Raw genomic sequence first — 20379 nt, forward strand, 5'->3', positions numbered from 1 at the left:
CTGCTATAGCCCCCCTCCCCCCCAATCACACACAAAAAAAAAGAAAACTATGAAATCTAAAACTATGAACTTTGTACTAGCACATAATTACATTTTGGTGATCCAAAAAATTTTGATATCTGAAACTGTGAACTTTATATTAGCACACTAATAAACTTTGTAGTCCCAAACTTTAAAATATGAAACTCTGATATTTGAATAAGTAAGTAAATGTATTTTTGAGTACTCATGAACCTTGAAAAAAATAGAGGTGGGGGTAAGGAAAAGTGTACTCACTGGTTTGAACAAGTGTTGCTTTTCGCCGTCATGGCTTTGCATGAGTTTCATGACAAATATACCGCTATAGATCAAATACAATATATTGAGCTGATGGAACATATATTTTGACAGAAACTAATTTGTCTTAGGGCCCTTATTACAGAATTGAGTAATCATACACACATCTCAAACTGGACCATAAGACAAAAAATAGCAATCGAATATATATACATACCTTCTTCTCCATTGGTCCTGTCACTCAAAATCTAGAGGATGTGCCTTAAAAAGAATGTCCTGCAAAGAGAAATAAAAAAATGGTAAGATAATTAGGGCTGTTTTTTGTTGGAAGATAATTAGAACTTCAAAAATATAAAGTTGGAAAAGTTTCCATTGAGCATTTTGAACTACAATAGTTTGAAAATGTCCTTTTACAAAAGATCCAAAGCCTTTGTAAATCTTAACTTTGAGTTCGAATTTATGAACTTTCCACTAAGACATTGTAAATTTATGCTATCACATTATAAAGTTTGTACACCCTGATCAAAACTTTGCAGTTCTTAAAACTTTATAGTAATGGCTGCAGGATTTTTGTACTAGCGCATTTGAAAATGGTTATTGTAAAAACACATGTTCAGAGCATCTTGACTTTATACACAAGAAAAAAAATATGAGCAGAAGAGGCATTGACAAGACAAACCAGTAAACTTTCAACTAAAATATTTTCAATGACATGCTTTATACAGTAAATTCAAAAACTTTATACTATTGGATTGAAAACTTTATACTAAAATATTTTCAACTTTATACAAGCATATTATAGACTTTGTACACGGATTGAGAACTTTGCAAATACAAAAACTTTGAAAGCACATGTTAGGGGCTTTTTAGTAAAAAATTATCTGAGGGCAAATCTGAAACTTCATATATAAATAAATGTGCACAATTCAAAACTTTTAAGTAAATTCCTATAAATCTTTGAGACTGGATATGAAAAACTTTCAAATTATATATTAAAGTCCAGCTTTCAATGTAACAGAACCGCCCAAATTAAACCGGCTTAAGTGCGCTCACTATCATTTTAAGTATTAATCAAGCCACCACGCACTTAAAACGGTGTAATCCGACAGCCTGCTGGGTTAAGGATCGAAAACACCGGAAGTCTCGCACGAAGATGAGCACAGATGATTACAAGCAGACAAACGTTTCTCAAATTTAAATTACAAAATAGAGCTTAACAAAATGAGTTTATCTAAAATATCAGAGTTCAAAAAGCAGCGGAATTTAAATAGAAGTTTAGTTTGAAAACCACGATAACTACGATGACGTGAGGATGTCACATCGAGCCCACCAATGTGAATTCTGGTTAGCTCCAACCAGCAGCAACTACCTGAAAATAGGGTAACAACAAACCCTGAGTATACTAATACTCAGCAAGGCTTACCCGACTATGGTATATACTTAGCCGACTCCTAGACATGCAGGCTTTTGGCTCTGGATTTGTTTTGCTGAAAAGCTACTAATAGTGGATCCTTACTTTCAATATTTTAGCTCAAATTTATCATACAAATACTAACTAGGTTTGTCTGAATATCTAGAGCACGCATGATTGATCACATTATCTTTTTAGAGTACCACACTCATATCTCATAATCTCAACTTTCCAATCTCATTTCAATCTTTTACTACGATGTGACGCAGTGACCAAGGTTCTCTTAACCGAGAAAGACGGCGAATCGATCCGATTTAACCTTGCAAGATGGACCTAACTCACACGACACGTGCAAACCACGCCGGGCCACACGCGTCAACTGTTCCCATCATTACCCCGACGTCTGAATCACGCCTGCCAAAACCCGGGTGAAGGGCCCCTCACAGCGAACTCCCAGAGAACCCGGAGGCGACATACACTCCAACACCCGCCATCATCCCACTCCCAGAGTAGCAGGTCGCGATTCAATGTATCGTTGCAAATCAGGTAATTAGCTTACCGGTTTCGACTACCTCCTACTTCCGGCATGTGGTTAGTACTGTTCAAACTCGGTCAGCAGGGCCAACAACGGTACGGTCCTCAATCGACACAGGCGGAGGCTTACTTTCCCTCCATTCTATATCCAAAACCAAAATCATCTCCGCCCGGTCTCCATTTCTCTTTCCTCATTGATTCATTCTCAAGCCACGTTGTCATAAGTAACAGAAACCTATAGCTCGCGAGTGACAGCAATCACTCGACTTCTACCGGATCCTAGTTAAGCATGGCAATACTAACGACACCTGTATACTAGTATAGACTCATAGGTACCTAGGGAGAAACATGCATACTAGGGTTCCATACAACTCCTAAAAACATAAATGCACAATTACTTAAATAAACATTGAATACTCAAATTAGGGGTTATGCTCCGGGGCTTGCTTGGGTTTGACACAAAGTCAGTTAGTTAGCTTGTAGTCTTGCACCAGCTTGACATCATCCCAGTCCAAGCATGCACTCCAGTCGGTCCTTCCGTCTTCTGGATTGGTCCACCCGTGCACCATCTTCTGGCTCGGCTCCAACATTGCCCTCCGGTTCCACGTGTCGCACATGTAGCGTACCTAGATGATATGCAACGATGCAAATGCAATGCAATTAAAGGAAAGATATGGCTGGGCAATCATTTATCGAGTAAACACAACAAACAAACTCAAAAGGCAAAAGGGGTTGGTGCTGCAATAAGAGAATTCAGATTCAATTTATTTTAGCCTGAAGTGTTTTCTATTAAAAAGCATTACTAGCTTTCTTGAAAAAAGCTAAGCAAGGATATAAAGCAAGAAAGAACAATTAGGACAATTTATTTAACCAGCAAGGCATAAAAGTAAAATAAATACAAGCAACCATGAACTAGTTCTCACAAGGTTAACATAACTTATACAGGACTAACTTAAATTGTTGGAATTAACAAGCAACCATGATTTTCCAGCATTTATTGATAACAGGAGGTAATTAAATTTAACCCCAACATGACATACAAGTTAACTTAACTCAAATCATTGCAAGCACTCACCAATAAGAATTTGCCAAACATGTCTAGTCAAACAAGAGTTAATATACTCACCCATAAATGACGTAACTTGATGGATTGAAACATGCAGAAAAGAATGGCTTAGCAATACTTTTGGAAAGTGAAAGCTATAGCTAGGAAATACACAAATGCAAAAACTTAACTTGAGGACATGATCTAATAACCAAAAGTTACCAGCATGATGAACTATTGATAAAGCATGCAACAATATTTTTCCAATATTTATTGACAACAGAAAACATTTAATTTAGCCCTAGCAAGGCAAACAGAACAAAAATAGATTTACAAACATGCACATATATTCTGGTTCTAAAATTTTTACAGTGAGCTAAACATGACAATAGTAAGCTACATAATAAATTTCATAATTTTTCGACTTTTAAAACTGCAGATATTAAATAGACAAGCGTAAACAAGCATTAACCATGATTAAATCCAAACATCACAGAAAAATTAAACAAGCAGTAGGTTAAATATTTTTCCTAAGTTCTGCAAGTAAAAACAAAACCAACCCAACTGGTTTTACCTTTTTACCATTTTTCTACTATTTACTGAGCATTTTCAAAGCTTGCAACCACTTAAATTAACATTTAAACTAGAGCAAAAACTATTTAGAAACTAAAGATCAATCTATAAGGAAAGTTGTAGATCTTAGAACAACGAATCCAAAAAATTTTAGTTTGCATTTTTCTGATTTTTCTACGATTTACTATGATTTTTCAAATTTTCAGCCAATTATTACAAAACAACCCTTCGCAGCACTATTCATTTGAGTCTATAGCTGTGCAGAAAACCCCCTGAACTTGTTTCAATTGCTGCACGAAGTCCCTAGTCGCGAGTTGAAGCAGAGCAGCAAGGGGAAACGACGATTCCGGCGATGGGGATGCTTCCCGGCGACGAGAGAGGGGTGGGGGAGTATGAGGTACACGAGAGCTACCTCTGGGTGGTCTCGGTTGATGCCGAGGCGGCCGGAGGAGGGCCGGCGACGGGAGCAGCAGCACGAGCGGCAATGGCGGCGGCACCCTCGCCTGCTGCGAGACATGTTGGTGATGGGGCGGCCATGGGAGGGTTCAACAAAGCCGGGCGGACTGGGGGTGCTCGGCGGTGCGGCGCAAGGGCGCGTGCGCGCGGCTCGCGACCAGCAGCAGCATGCCATCGATGGCATGGCTGTAGAACGAGCGCGGAAACAACGGGAACGCGCAAGAACGAGGAGAGCATGAGCTTTAGGGAGTCGAGGGGAGTCGATTTTAGCCGTGGGTTGGTGGAAACGGTGACCGGGAGGTGGAGTTCGACGGCGGCCTGAGTTTCAACGAAATTTTAATGGAGTCTGGTGGTGTGGGGTGTCGATTCCAGCCGGGATAGGGCGCTGCCGGGCTCGGGAAGGGACGGAGGAGCTCCGAGGCGAGGCGATGAGGGTTGGGGCGTGAGGAATCGAGGCGCGGGACGGCGAGAGCTGGCCGGCGCAGCGCCGGCGACGAGGCTCTGCTCGGCTTGTTGACTCTGCTCGAGGTAGAGACGGAAAGAAGGGAGAGGAAAAGAGCTGGCGGTGCTGGAGACTTCGGGAGAGGGAGGGAGAGGGAGAGACGTGCCGAACTTGGTCTGCTCGTCGATTGGGCGCACGGCGATGGCCACACGCCTGCAACCGCGTGGCGAGCTGCTGCTGCTGCCACGGTCGAACTGAACCAAAGTTCAGTGTCCATGGCCGGCAAAGACAGCAAGTTGAGCCTTCGTTCCTTCCAAAATCACATTGCAACGTTTCAATCGATCAATACAAAAGTTAAAGATGGATTGTAGGGCTACACTTCTTGTATAGAAGTTTTGGTGAAATGATTCACGGAATAGGAGATAAATGGGACCAAAGTTTGGGGGAAAAACACGAGTTAACTGAATTTTCAAAGGTGCATACTCATTTCAACTACCCAACTTTGAACCAATGATCAAGTCCCAATTAATCCTAATTAAGGTAATTAACACACGGGGTGTTACATTCAACATCATTTGAAAAAACTTTGCGATCACAACTGACCAACTTGAATCCAGAACATTGAATCAAAAATTCTACATAGTTCAGTAAAAACATTGAATCCAGAACATTGAATCAAAAAATTGTATTATAATCAAAATTTGGATTATCGGAACATTGAATCTAGAAAAATGGTAGAAAGCCATAAATTTGAATCCAGAAAACTTAACAACTTGAAGATGGAAACAAAACCTTTTAAATAGACACAAAAAAACTTGCTAAAACAACTTAGCAAAATTTGCGGACGTATCAGAAAACTTTATATAGAGCAACTTTGAAGATATACATTTATAAACTTTGTACACCACTAACTTTAAAACCACAATCAGAAAACTTTGTACTTGGTTTAGTAAAACTTTGTAATGGTATACTTAAAACTTTTAAATACATATAATTTTTTACTAGCAAGTTATCTATTGGAGAAATTGATGAGATTATTACATATATAATTCCTTGGGAGTTTGTTGTGGCATGAAAAAAATCTGGGTACTTAATTACATGGCAAAAAATAGCTACCTGACTAATGCTTGCATGAAGTGGCTAGTAGGGCATAAACTTCCAAAATGAAGTTGTATAAAAATTGATGGCTGAAGTACCAGGAAGAAGGCATTCAAAGAAAAGAAAAAAGACCCCTACATAGCAAAAAGTGGGTGCTTGACCAATGCTTGCAACAAGTGGCCAGTAACACATACTCCCTCCTTCCCTGTTTATAAGGCATGGTAGAACATGACACGGTCTTCTAAACAACACTTTGACCATTTATTTATCATATATTATATCACTTTTGATTATAAACTTATAATCATTGTAAACTATGTTTGATTATGAATCCAATCATATGAAATTTGCATTATAAAAATAAAAATTTAATAGTCAAATTATTGGTCAAAGATGAGAAGGTTTGAATCTTGATATACGTGTATGCCTTATAAACGGGGAAGGAGGGAGTAAGTCGTATAGGCTCACTAGGCGTTACCGATTTCCTAGAATAGCTCAATAGGGCTTAAAAGTTTTTCTGATGAAAGTTAAACATAAGTGCCTTGCCAAAAAGAACATTCGAAAACACACAGGATTTCAGTCGTGACGCTGAAAAAAAAATCGGTTGTACATTTTGCTTGTGATAGGGAGGGCCCTTGCCTATGCTGTAGAACTTAAACGCCTAACAATTGACTGAACATAACAGATGAGATATCTTTTACTATTTTTGTGCATTGTGAATGAGAAAGATCTCTCATCTATACGACACTAGGAGATAGAGAGCACACACCAGTCTCACACACAACATAGACCAGGCAATGGCCTAATTCATCAGAGTTGGTGGAGAGCAAATAAGATGAAAGGGACAGGAAAACCCTCCCTCTAAGGTAGTTAGAAAACCCCTCTCAGTGTCATGTCCCTCTCCAACAAAACTATTTGCATTTGCATGTCAATCAGTCCTTACATACATGTAGTGCAGGGGAACAAAAAATCCTCTGCAGTAAACTGCAGAGGCACTGTGCCACTGCCATGTGGACCTAAAATTGCAATCAGGGTATTCAATTAATGGCAAATACCCAACTACCAACTGGTGCAGCTAGCAACAGAATAAATACTTGAAACACCCACAACCATTGGATAGCTCAAACAGCTTATTCAGCAAAGCGTATAGAAAAATGATATGTTTAGATGGCCACATGATATACATCATATATAAATATTGAAATGAATTCCATTTGTTCTCTATCAACTAGGGATGCATCATTAATATATTGTGTATGTTCCAAGTTCATGATATAGCAGCTAGAAAACAGTAGAACATTTTAACTGCTGATCACACCATAATCTAAGCTTAGGCGCATCAGTTGGAAACAATTGTATTTGAATTAATTCCTTAACTACTATCTGCAAGAATAGGATAGATATGGCATCAGAATCTTTGCAGTAACCATATTGCGTGGAACACAGGTAATGGCAAGTAGGGCCCCACAGAGAAGTACAGAAACTTGATATGAATAAAAAATGATCCCCAGGGCCTCCTAAAAGAGCATGTCCATTGTAGAAAACGCAGAAATCTCAAATGCAGAAAATGATGCTCAGCCTTGTCTCAATCTTTTCTCATTGTCTCAGCCCAAGACTCAGTATCTGGTTAATAAAACTTTGTAGTTCCAAAAACTTTCAAACCTGGCACTATAAACTTTGTACTACCACATCAGCAAACTTTTAGTTCCAAAATATTTTCAGATATAAGACTATGAACTTTCTAACATATTTAACTAGAACATTTGAACGCTTTATCCTCCGTAGGTCCAAAACTTTATAGGCAGTTACTTTTAAGTAAATAAGAACATCAAACCTACCAAGAAAACAAAACCTTCCATGGAGAAATCACTATCTGATTGAGAGCTTAGCAATACATTTAATAGCTCAACTTATGAAGAACCACTCACAAACCTGATAATACCATAATTTAATCGAGCTCATCCCAGTCAGTGAGTTTAGGCTAAATTTTTGGCAGATGCAAAAAAAGGGCTCGTAGATAAAAAAAATAGTGGGCTCAGGGTCCTTGACTCCTTAACATTCTTGTTCAGTTTAAGTTGAGCGATGGTGTTATGTAGGTGACGGGCAACTGAACCACACAAACACCCTCCTCTATTTTATTTTCTGTGTTTAGTAGATTTATCTTGACACAGATAGCAAATCATATTACTAGTTTCTATTGCTATTAAAAAAGAGTCAGGAGAAATAGGCGGTCCCCATTAAACTATTTCTGCTAACATGAAATTTCAAAATGTTCTGCTTCCCATACTGCTCATTCCTTGCACATGTGCAGACTATAAGTCTTCTCTGTATTTTTTCCTCTCTCAACCATGTAGTCGAATCAAAATAAAGTAGATGTACAAAAACTAACCAAACATCGAATGGCAAGCTCTGCGTGTAGCATGAAAAATTTTACACCTAAAATCCTTCAAAACTACCTGACATGAATTCCAATAAAAAAAGTAAGAACCCGCGAGGAAGGGGGACAAACCTGCGAATGGAGTGCAGGTCCCTGCGCATGGAGTCGTCCCTCCCTTTGCAGCGTGCTCCCTCGACGAAAGATGAATCACCCCTAGGCCGCCGGAGAAAATCACACACAGGAGTGCGCCACCCTCGCTCCCGGCGCACCTCCCCTTGGTGAGGACGAATCGCCGGGCGACGAGATCGACGCGTGAACCTGCCCTCACTCCCGGTGCGTCTCCCCCTTCGGCGAGAACGACCACAAATCGCCAGCGAAGAGAACGACGAGCCCCCTCGCTCCCGCGCGCCTCCCTCTCGGCAATAACGAATCGTCAGCGCGACCTCGCTCTTGTCGTGACTCCTGCTCGACAAGGACGAATCGGCAGCCGGCGAGAATGACGCTGCGTGCGCCGAGATTGAAGCGGTAGTTGGCGCTTGATGAGGGCGAACGCGGCGAGCCGCTCTCCCAGGATGAACGCGCGAGGGTCCGCTCCTCTCTCGGCGCGGCTCCCGCACGGCGAGGAAGGAAATCGCCGGCCGGCGAGAACCTCGACGCGGCAGCGAGATTGAGCGCGGCGCGTCTGATTTTGGGGGGCGGTGAAAAATATCGGGACACTTGGGGGCGGCGGGGGATGGGGGGAAATTGGAATCGGAATTGGTAACGGGCGGCAGGCAGGGGGAGTAAAAACGTCACGGAATTCAAAAATAGAAGTGGGTGCGGACAGCAACGCGACACGGATACCGAAAAGGGAAAGTGGAGTAGAGAGTGTGGACTGATATGAGGCGTTCGCTGCGGTGGGTGTCGACGAACGAGCGTCAAATAAGAAATTCTTCTATTCCTCCGTCCCACCTAACCTGGAAAGAGGAAACTGCCTGGTGCCTGCCTACAAGCTGGTCAACTCCCCCTGGTTTCTTATCAAAAAAAAAAAAACTCCCCCTGGTTTCTTTCTTCGTGTTTCTGCTGCAGAAGGCTCCTTCCTCCTGCTCTGGGCTGGGATGGGCTCCAGGGAAGCTCCTCCGAACAGCTCTCCGATGAAAGGACCTGATACTCCATCTGCTAGTGCCAGGTACTCATCGACCCCCCTTCCACAAATCTCATCCAGCTAGTTGCCATTGCAAGCTGAATCGCAAAATATTTATGCCAGAAATTCTGGATCTGTCCATCATTATTCTCTCCCAGAGCATATTTCAGTTGATATGAATAAGTAGCAAATGCAATCCAACCAAACTAAACCAATAATGGTTACTAGTTTCATCGAGGGTGCCTTCCTTTTTTTTTATATTTTCTGGTAACAATAAATCATGGGTTGCCTCCTTACTCCTACTAGCCATGCATATGCCTACGTCCAGGCCCAGCATGTGTTAAAAAAATGCATTTCACTCCGACGTCGTAGATCTTTGTTAATTTAATTTTGTGATTGTTTCTTTGATTCTCCACAACGAAGACATAGTTTGTCCCTAAATACTTAACAGTTTAGTGCATGTGTGTAAAACAAAATCATTGTAACACAAAAAATCAGTGCGAGATGATATATAGTTGACGCATGTTGGATTAAAAAAGAATCATATAAGGTAATTTTCGTGTTTGTTTATATAAATAATAGCAATGGTACTTTTTATACTAATTTCATGGTAGTTAGAAAAAATAAAAGCCAGCCATTGACGAATATCCAACAGTTAAAAAATATGAGGTAGATGGTATCAAATAGAACGGTCTGGTACCCAGCAAAATTGGGTTGAAACCATTTCTATTTTTTAATTAAATAAATTTTAACATTTCATTCTATTGTCTAGAAAAGAAATTGGGGGCAGCAGTACCCGGAGGTACCGGCGCTACTTTTCGAACCACTGTAAAACAGCTCTGAAACCAAACACACCATAAATTACTTACTACTACATGGACACATGGATTAGTCTTGCATCAAAATTACTCATCCTCATTTTTTTAATGACCTCAGAACTAATATTTTAAGGGTTACTTTGTTTCCTCTTACCAGCTCTGTGGCTAAAGATGCCCTACTCGAACAGGTTGTCACTCAATTTGTGGGCGATGTATGGAAGCCGGCTAAAAAACACATTCGCTATTTTCTCGAGCCTGAAACTCATGTTCGTAATCTGGAAAAATCTGCTGATGATTTGAAATACGCCATGGATATTGTCCAGGGGGAAATTCAGTTGGGTGAACGCCAAGGCAAGAGACCAAGGACACAAGTATTAAGGTGGATAGATAGTGCTCAATCACTCCGTGATGAATCAGACAGGATCAAGAATGAATATGAGGCAAGGAGAAAACATGCGTTTGGTTACTCCTGGAACTTTACCTTCAACTACAGCATCAGCAGCGCTGCCACCAAGAAACTTATTGATATTGACGAGATCAAGAGGAGAACTCCCCAGAATGATAGTATCTTCAGCTTACTGCCACCAGCTGGCAAAGAGTTGCCTCTGCCACCTAATATTGTGGGGCAAAACAAATACTTGGACGAGATTATTGGCTACATTGAACAAGGCACCACAGGCATCATTGGGATATGTGGCATGGGAGGGTCTGGCAAAACTACTCTCCTTAAACAAATAAACAACATCTTCAGCCGTGCTGCAGAAACACATGACTTTGATCACGTCATCTACGTGGAAGTTGGCCAACAGCAAAACCTGTCGATGGTTCAGCGGGATATTGCATCCCAGCTTGGTTTAACGTTAGGGAAGGATGAAAGCCCTGCATCTAGATCTGCATCACTTTATAATTTCTTGAAGGAAAGTAAATTTCTACTCTTGCTTGATGATCTATGGGGAACACTGGACCTAGAGAAAGTTGGCATACCACAGGGTTCCAGGCAAATTGGCCCTCGAAATAGGCAGCTGATGATAATTACTACACGTTTGCAAGAAATCTGTCATTGTATGACAGGGCATGCTCAGATAATTTTATTAGAAAGGCTGGAGCTCAATGAAGCGTGGAGTCTATTTGAAGCGAATGCTGGCGCCAGAGTAAGTAACAATGCTCAAATCAGGGATTATGCAGAGAGCATTGTGAAAAGGTGTGGAGGCCTTCCGCTTGCTCTTAAGATTGTTGGTAAGGCTATGGCATCAAAAGATAGCGAGCATGAATGGAAACATGCTGTGAAGTTGCTTGAACAGTCGCAGTTTGACAAAGTTCCTGGAGCAGAAGTTGACCTATATTCTGTACTGTATATTAGTTATGACCACCTGCCAGATGAGAGGACAAAGCAATGCTTTCTTTTATTTCTATTGAGACGTGGTACTATATCTGTAGTAACAAGAATAATTGATCTTTGGATGGGCCATGGATTACTAGATGAAGACGATGATACTAGAAACAGTTATTTGAGAGGTCACTCTGTTGTTGGATGTTTAAAAAGAGCTTGTCTATTAGAAGAAGAACCTCTACGTGAGAAGTATTTGAGAATGCATGACTGCATCCGGGATCTGGCTCTTTGGATTGTACAAACAAAACAAGGGGGCGGACCTCACAAAAAGTGGCTACTGTCTGACCGACAAAACCTGTAGATCCAAAAGAGTGGAGCACTGCTGAAAGGATTTGCCTAAATGGAAAATATGGTATGGAGATCCCTGATTCTTGCAGTTGCCCCTGTTGGGATTGTGATGATCTGTAAAGCTTAAACAGTAAGCTTAACAGTGAATGTACAGTAAAATAAAGAATTAAGAATTGAAAAACATAATGGAACGGGGTGGAAACACCCCGAACCGTTCTGATCGGGGACGGGAACCGATCCAACTATGTCGGTCCCCCCCCCCCCCGGTGAGCAACGACTATAAAAGAAAGGGGTGAGACCCCGTTAGGGCATCCGATCGGCAGACGTTGTCATCACCGGGGTAGTCACCGACACACATACGTCCATACATACACAGAGGCCAGAACAAGTACAAGAAAAGGGAGAAGATGGGAGGTCCTAATGACCAAGGTATGAATTATGTGGTTCTCTTTTGAGTTAAAGATCCTAAAAGTTCTAACAATGGCATCAGAGCCAGGTTGGCTTCAAATTAGAACCCAATTAGTGTTCTGTGCATGCTAATCATGCCTAATTAAGTGTTTGTATTTAAGTTGCTCTTCGTGTTCATGCTAAAATGCCCCTGTTAAGCTCATATGGTTCATGATTGTGCCTATGTTAATTGAATTAAGTTTAAATCATGTCATCTCGAGGCATGAGAAGAAAGCTAAGCCCCCCTAGTGTTTCGGTTTAAGCATTGAAGAAGAAGGGGAAATCAAATTCAAGAAAAATCTAATGAAATTCCCAAAATCCGTAACCCTAGAACCTACTTGAGCCGGCCAAATCCCAAAAAACTAAGAACCTTAACCCGAGCATCAAGTGGTGAAGGGCAGAAGGGCATACCTAAGGGCCGCGGTGGTTGTTGTTGCCCTCGGTGCCGCCGCGGCAGCTGCCCAACTGCGAGCGCGCGCCCGGGGACATGGCCCTGAGCGGCCTCGCCGTCCCTACCACACTGGCTCGAAGCTTGTGCTCGCCGGCATCGGGTGCCAGCCGCCGGGCCGGACCAGCCGTATTCATCGCCGCCGCCGTGGACGTCCTCACGCGCGTGCGGGTGGCCGCTTTAGGGCACTGTCGAGCACCGCTCGACGGAGACGCGCGCCCGCGAGGACCGCACGCGGATCCGGCGAGTGGGGCTCGGCAGCGCCGCCGGCTCCCTCCGCCCGGGGTGCGCGCGCGCGACCGCGCCGCCGCCCTGCTCGCCCGTCGCCGCCGCCGAGAGAAGAGAGAGAGGGGAGGGAGAGAAATGGGCTAGGGTTTTAAGGGCGGCGGCCGGCCAGCGGTTTTTGTTCCGCCCAGGCGCGCTGCGAGCCGTCGGATCGCATCCGACGGCGCGCGGCAGCCGGTCGCCCCACGGGCCTAGCAGGCCGGCGTGGGAGCGCCACTTCCCCGGCCCAGGCCCAGGTTTCGGGCCTAGAGTCCAGGTGGGAAGGCGGTGCGGCTAAATGGGCCAGGCCGGAATCGGCCCAGCTCGGAAAAGAGGATTTGGGCCAAATTTCTTTGATGTTTTTCTTGAAAAATTATGAAATAAGTATTGGGCTGCATAGTGATGACTCAAATGAATTGATGTGCTAAGATAATGCTGTTTTTAGATTATAAATATTGCTTCACTTTTAAATATTATGATTATGATTATTATTTTATGTTTAAAGTTTAAAGATCTTTTATCATGCCTTAGTAAATAATGACAAGAATAATAAATGCTTTTATTATGTGATGAAATTTCCTTACTTTTTGGAATTGATTATTATGCTTATGCTCAACATTAATGTAATAATATTATACAAAATTGAGTTTTGTTTTTTAGTATTATTTTATGAAATTATTTTAATGAAGCTATGAGCTTTTTGCCCATAAGAATATTAGGGTCATAGACTAATATGATTCATTATTTAAGATTAAATATTATTATTTTGGGCAATAAAATTAAGTTTTGAGCCATTTATGCTTATTCTCCATAATAAGAAATTATGTCCCTTTTATTTATAATAAATATCCCAAAAATAAAGTAATTAATGTTTGCTGCCTGAAATGATGTATTATTTGAATAATGCCTTTTATAATAAATGAGTTCATTAAATTTAATATTAATGATTGATTTATTCCTAAGAAAAATAAGCGGCCTCTTATTATTATTTAAGTGTCTAGATAATGATCAAACCAATAGAAAACTTAGTTCTGAACTAAAGTATTGGGCTTAAGTATACCTAATGCTAACCTTTCATGGTTATATACCAACCAAAGTTGTGTATAATCATGAAAGTGTCATAATTTATTGCCCATTAATAATGGATTCATGTCCTTAAGCCATGGATATTTAATTAGGTTATTTTCATTACACATGTCTCAAATTACATAAAGGTGGCTTGTATTTATCATTCTAGCCAAAGCTGATTGATAAATAATTGTTCACAAAATTTTATTGTTCTTGTCCATTTCTGGCCAAAGCTGATATGGACTAGATCAATAAAAGAAGTACATAGAGACATGTAATTTTAATTAAGTATGGCTTATATTTGTCATTCTGGCCAAAGCTGATTGATGAATATCTGACCACAAAATTTTGCTGCTCTTGTCCATTTCTGGCCAAAGCTGATGTGGACTAGATCAGTAAAAGAAGATTAAAGTCAAGTAAAGTGTGACTTGTATTTGTTATTCTAGCCAAAGCTGATTAATGAATACTTGTTCACAGAATTTTATTGTTCCTATCTACTTCTGGCCAAAGCTGATGTGGATTGGATCAATAAAAGAAGTAAATGATCTGGGAAAATCTTAATACATGAATGGCTTATGATCCTTTCTTATATATAAGGCCACAAGAATAATTGATGTATTATTGAGGAATTATGCTAAAAGCAAAAGGTTCGAGTAAACATAAGAGAATATTAACAACTAATGTTTACGCTTCCGCAAATAAATGATTCTGATTAAAGTGTTCTTGAGACTTGATAAATTTTATGATTATATATGTGACTTATGACTATATTATGACCAAAGCTGTTTATAGCCATGTGTCATTATTTAATTCTCAGATCAATTAAGTTTCCAAGTCTCAAGCATGATCAAAGTTGATTATATTGATATAACATTCCCTGAGTATTAATATTTGCATAAGAAATTTTATGCCTATAATAATAAGATGAAGAATAATTAATATTTATTTTATGTTAAGCTCTACTTTGTTTCTGACCAAAGGTGATGCAAGGTAGAATGATTAAATATTGGCAAAATTATCAATTAAAGTATCCCTATTGATGATATTTTGAATTTAGCCATAATTTTCTTGGCTGTTTTAAGTACCCTCAATAAGAAATAGACTAAATACATAAGAATACATTATTCATGAGGTCATTAATTATGATTGCTTGGATAAACACAATAAGCTCCTATTAGAGAAGCCTTGCTAATTAACAAATTGATAAGAAATCTAATGGATTTCTTGTCTATTAATATCTAATGGGAGCAATCTAAAGAAATCTATCTTATGATCAATGCTAGTAAAGATCTGGGGGAGTAAATTCCTTGGTACAATTATGTTGTAATTTCTCTGGCAATAATGGAGAAGTAATTCTCAAAGCCTAAAGATCATAAGAATAAAGGTAAGAAATAAAGGGTCATTGGAACCTTTTGAGTTCATTTTATCATGTTGCCAATCATAAAGCATTATGATTGAAGCTCAAATAAATTTATGCTCATAAAAAATTATGAGTATGATGATATTTTGACCTCATGAATATGAAAGTTTTAAGATAAAACCCTCAAGTGTTAAAAGTGGATAGGAGGTTAATGTTAAGCTATTGGAAATCTTTTCCATTAGTATAAAGTTTTCGTATCCTTCATCCCAATAATGAGAAATATTTGTTATGAAAGTTCATCGAAATATGACTCTATCGCTTAGTCCATATTTCGAGGGGGAGAGTTGAACTTCCCACTAATAATAAAAGAAGGAAATACTTTATTAAGTATGTCTATATTTCATTTCTTTAAGTAATTCCTTTACATAATTATATTATGAAAGATATTAAAATTTAAGATACTTTTGTATATGTGGGGTTTTTATATTAGTATCTTGATTTTGTTACTTAGCTTCCATTATGTTTTAGAAGGAATATAGTTATTAATATTGTTTATAATATTTCATTGAATCTAAAGTTTTAGTTAATGACATTAAGGGTTATTAAGAATGAATGTTTGTTTTAAGACAAAAGTGATTAAAGTATAATTAGACCTATCTTTTAATGCTAATGGCCTAAGTTGGTCATCTTTTAATAATAAGCCTCACATAATTGCCTCCTAACTGAGATATAAGTTTTAAGAATCTTTTTCATATCATGGAATGGAAGTTTGTAAGTTTCTAATACTTATGTTAAGTTTTCTTCTAATGGAGACAATGCCTAAATATGATTATGAAATGAAATAATGAAAGATACAATTTTATGTTCATTAGATAAGGTTCATGTAAAATAAAGAATTAATTATTATGATAAAATATATTAAAGAAAAGAAGTGCTTATTATTGCACATTACTTTGAGGGTATAAGCATTTAGAATGATGAAATAAAGTTCAATAAGAAATTTTGGATTAAGTCAACGTCTTGTTGACAATAAGCAATAGGGATATTGTATATTATAAGAAATGAGTTTTATCCTCAGGGAATTAAGTTTATTCTTGGTGATATTTCTTATGTTCTTTGAGTATTAAGATTCGCCAAGATTGGTCCAGAAAATGGGAGTATTAAATATTACCCCCAAAATTATGATTGCTCCCATTAAGGGCAATAAGTTTTCTTATGTTGTGGCAGATATAAGTGATGTATATACCTAAAGTTATGATATGCCCTTAAAATTTTGAAGACCGGAATATTTGGCAAACATAAGTCCAGGACTGGACCCCTGGAAAATTGTTCAAAACATATTGCCTTGTCGGCATAAGTGCTAAAGTAATTTGTGTGCCATAAATATGGCACTAAGGGATTACATGCTCACTTTTAAGAAAGTCTGGTAACCATCAAGTTATGAGAGGTTCAGACAATAATATTTCTTAGCAAAGGTGCATTAATGTCCACAAAAATTGCACCCTTTGTGGGGGAGCCATATTGTGGAATGGTTTCACCCAATTCAAGATATGATTAAAGATGCAGATTAAGTCGTGGCATGTTTAATCCCAAAAGGTTTTGATATGGGTTTATGTCCCTAACTCATATTATTTTAAGAGAATAAGAAATTTCTTAAGAAATTTATCCCGGAACTTATTATGTAAAGAGTGCAGTTCCACTCGAGTAACATGTCAAAGGGTATTGCCAGGCCCAAGACATTGTGAAAGAATTATTCCAGAATCAAACATTACATGTTTCAAGGCCTTAATGATGTATTAAGATTTTAAGTTTTAGTGTTCAACAAATAAGTATTGAAGACATAAGTGTTGAGCATTTTATAAGACTAATGTTGATGCTCAGTATATGTAAGAGTTAAGTACTAAGATATAAGTGCTGAGTATCATAATTTAAGAGGTTTGCCTTGCAAAGATTGCCGGCATAAAAAAACTAATTGGCAGCCTATTATTTAGGGACAAAATTATGATTCTGGAAATATATTTGATTTTCAATTTTGAAGTGCGCACATAAAGTTCATAAGAATATATGAATGTATATGAAAAATAAACTGCACTCTGGGACTAATTCTAGCACCGTCTCCCCATGAGGCTAAGAGGAATCATTTTGATTTTTAACGGGAACCATGGTCACTTAGTCCTGTGGTTCTTAATTGACTGCAGTGATTGATTGATCTGGTGTACCGTCTTTTGAGAAATGAATCCATAAGTTTTGTATAACAATAAAGAGTCAGTTTTGGAGCTCCTAAGTTAAAGAAGTTCATTTGATATGAGGTGGTATGCTATAGTAACTAGGTTCAATGGTACGTATAATTGACCATTGTAATCCTTTTATCTTGGTATGTCATTTTGTTGAAAAATGGACTTATAAGTTTAAGCCTTACGATCAAGGGGGAAAATGTTGGGATTGTGATGATCTGTAAAGCTTAAACAGTAAGCTTAACAGTGAATGTACAGTAAAATAAAGTATTAAGAATTGAAAAACATAATGGAACGGGGTGGAAACACCCCGAACCGTCCTGATCGGGGACGGGAACCGACCCAACTATGTCGGTCCCCCCCGGTGAGCAACGACTATAAAAGAAAGGGGTGAGACCCCGTTAGGGCATCCGATCGGCAGACGTTGTCATCACCGGGGTAGTCACCGACACACATACGTCCATACATACACAGAGGCCAGAACAAGTACAAGAAAAGGGAGAAGATGGGAGGTCCTAATGACCAAGGTATGAATTATGTGGTTCTCTTTTGAGTTAAAGATCCTAAAAGTTCTAACAGCCCCCACCTATTAACTCTCACATTATTCAGCAACAGTAAGGTTCACAAGGTTCCTGCTGGCTTTTTTGCAACAGCTCCATCTCTCACTTACTTAGATCTATCCTATACCGGTATTCAAGAACTCCCATCAGATGTTGGAGCATTAGTGAACTTGCAGTGCCTCAATGTTCATCATACACCAATTTGTTCACTCCCAATCGAGCTCCAGCTATTGAAAAAATTGAGGTACCTATATTTAGGATTTACGGGGCATCTCAGAACCATCCCAGATGGGACCATATCTGCACTAAGTGCGTTAAAGGTGCTAGATATGTATGGTAGTGGTTTTTCCCTGACGTATGCACGCATTGATGAGTTGGAAAGACTCACCAGTTTGCAATTTCTTGGGTGCAGCATTTACCAATCGTGATTCATTAAAAAGGATTTTAAGGTTGCCTGGGCATTCCTTGAGATCCCTGGAAATAAGAGGAATAGAAAGCCTGAAACGTCTCCATGTTTCACCCGTAGAAAGTTTGGACGGGTTTCAAATTGCCAAAACGAGGGCACAACAACTGGAGAGGCTTGGAGTGGTGGTAATGGAGAGTCTGGAAGAGATTATGATGGGTGAAACAAACGCGGATCCAGATTGGCAGTTCCAGAGTCTTGTTGAACTCCTATTGGTTGACCTTCCAAATCTGAAAAGTATCATATGGAAAGGAGGGGTTCCTAGCGCTTTCCTTCCTGGACTCCGTGAGCTTGTGATCTGGCGCTGCCACAGCATCAAGACAGTCACATGGATCCAGCAGCTGCCCTGCCTAGAAGAGGTATATTTGTTAGAATGTAGGTCACTGCTGGAGTTAGTGAGTGGTGATGACGAAAACAACATGTCACCTGCAACTACTTCATTCCCTCGCCTCAGACTCCTCGGACTAAGTGACCTCGAGAACCTGCAGAAAATAAGTACTGCCGCAATTGCACTCCCATGCCTGCGACGCTTGCTTGTCTACAAGTGCCCCAGTCTGGAAATTCAACAATCCGAGATACTAAGCGGACAGTACATGCCTCTGGTACTTGGTGAACACGACTGGTGGGAGAAACTAGGATGGGAAGACACTTTATCCTCTTTCTTCAGACAACTCCCTGCAACTTTTAAAGGAGAATTTGATGAAGTTCATTATGCAGTACTCTGGCGTTAAGAAGAGGTATGCCTTGATCTAATCGAACGAAACAACATTGTGGATGGCAGGTCTGAAATGTAAACAGTAAGCGACATTGATCTGATGTGTTTGCTATTCTTTTGTACCACGTTTGTATTACCACCTGACACAATGTACGTACCTAATGGTGCGCTATTGGTAGCAAACTCTGCAGCTGGCAAAAAATGCATCTCCTGTTCAGTCTATATCCTGTTGTATTCTGTACACTCTGCATGCATCCAAATCTGGAACTACAAGAAGCATGCGAACACGGTTTGTAATCGTGGATGCTTCGTACGGGACACAGAGCTGAGAAACCAGTCTGCTCTCGTCCAAAATCTGCACCTCGTCGAAGTCTATGCAAGACCCTGTCTTTTTCTGGGATTTCTATTGGAAAAATAGACAACTGTAAGTTTAAATTCCGAACTAGATTTATCATGACGAGAATTAAACCTAGCATGCATGACTCTAACATACTAGACAGTACGTATATCATAAACATGATTTCAGAAAACATGATTATGAAACAGATCTGATCACAAAATACGTACTGTGCGGGAGCCGCCGGGAGAACGAAAGGTGCAGACGAGACGAAGACGGTCCTTCGAACGGAGCGCAGCAACCGGCGTTGCAGACGACGTTACGCCGTAGCCCCTGACTTGGACGGAGGACGAGCCGTGGCGAATAAGATGAGCAGTTGCGCTTAGCGCTTCCCAAAAACCTTATTCGCCCTCTCCCGGTGCGGGATCACAAGAGCGAGCGGTTCCGGAGACCTGCTCTCCCGTTCGCCGGTGCACGCCGGCGCTCGGAATGGAGAAGACTACGGTGGCGGCGCTGCAACGAGAGGAGGCAAAACCCTAACTCAGATTAGATCTTCTTATGAATTCCCAAACCTTGGGGACTCCACGTATAACGATCTATGGTGCACTTTTTTCATGAGGGAGGTGGTCCATATTTAAAGGGAGAAAACCCC

General features: G+C 40.1%; 1 protein-coding gene across 2 annotated transcripts; it reads left to right on the forward strand.

Moving 5' to 3' along the window:
- Positions 1–9184: 9184 nt before the first annotated feature.
- LOC120695551 (disease resistance protein SUMM2-like) lies at positions 9185–18364 on the forward strand. Of its 2 annotated transcripts, none has more exons than XM_039978772.1 (3): positions 9185–9380; positions 10311–11922; positions 18231–18364. In XM_039978772.1, exons 1-2 carry the CDS (start codon positions 9310–9312, stop codon positions 11842–11844), a joined length of 1605 nt encoding a protein of 534 aa, XP_039834706.1. In that variant the 5' UTR covers positions 9185–9309; the 3' UTR covers positions 11845–11922; positions 18231–18364. The 2 variants fall into 2 exon arrangements, with proteins under 2 accessions (XP_039834706.1, XP_039834713.1); XM_039978779.1 differs by having other exon boundaries at positions 9194–9380; positions 10342–11922.
- Positions 18365–20379: the final 2015 nt, after the last annotated feature.

Source organism: Panicum virgatum, chromosome 1K (assembly GCF_016808335.1).
Source record: "Panicum virgatum strain AP13 chromosome 1K, P.virgatum_v5, whole genome shotgun sequence".
NCBI lineage: Eukaryota > Viridiplantae > Streptophyta > Magnoliopsida > Poales > Poaceae > Panicum > Panicum virgatum.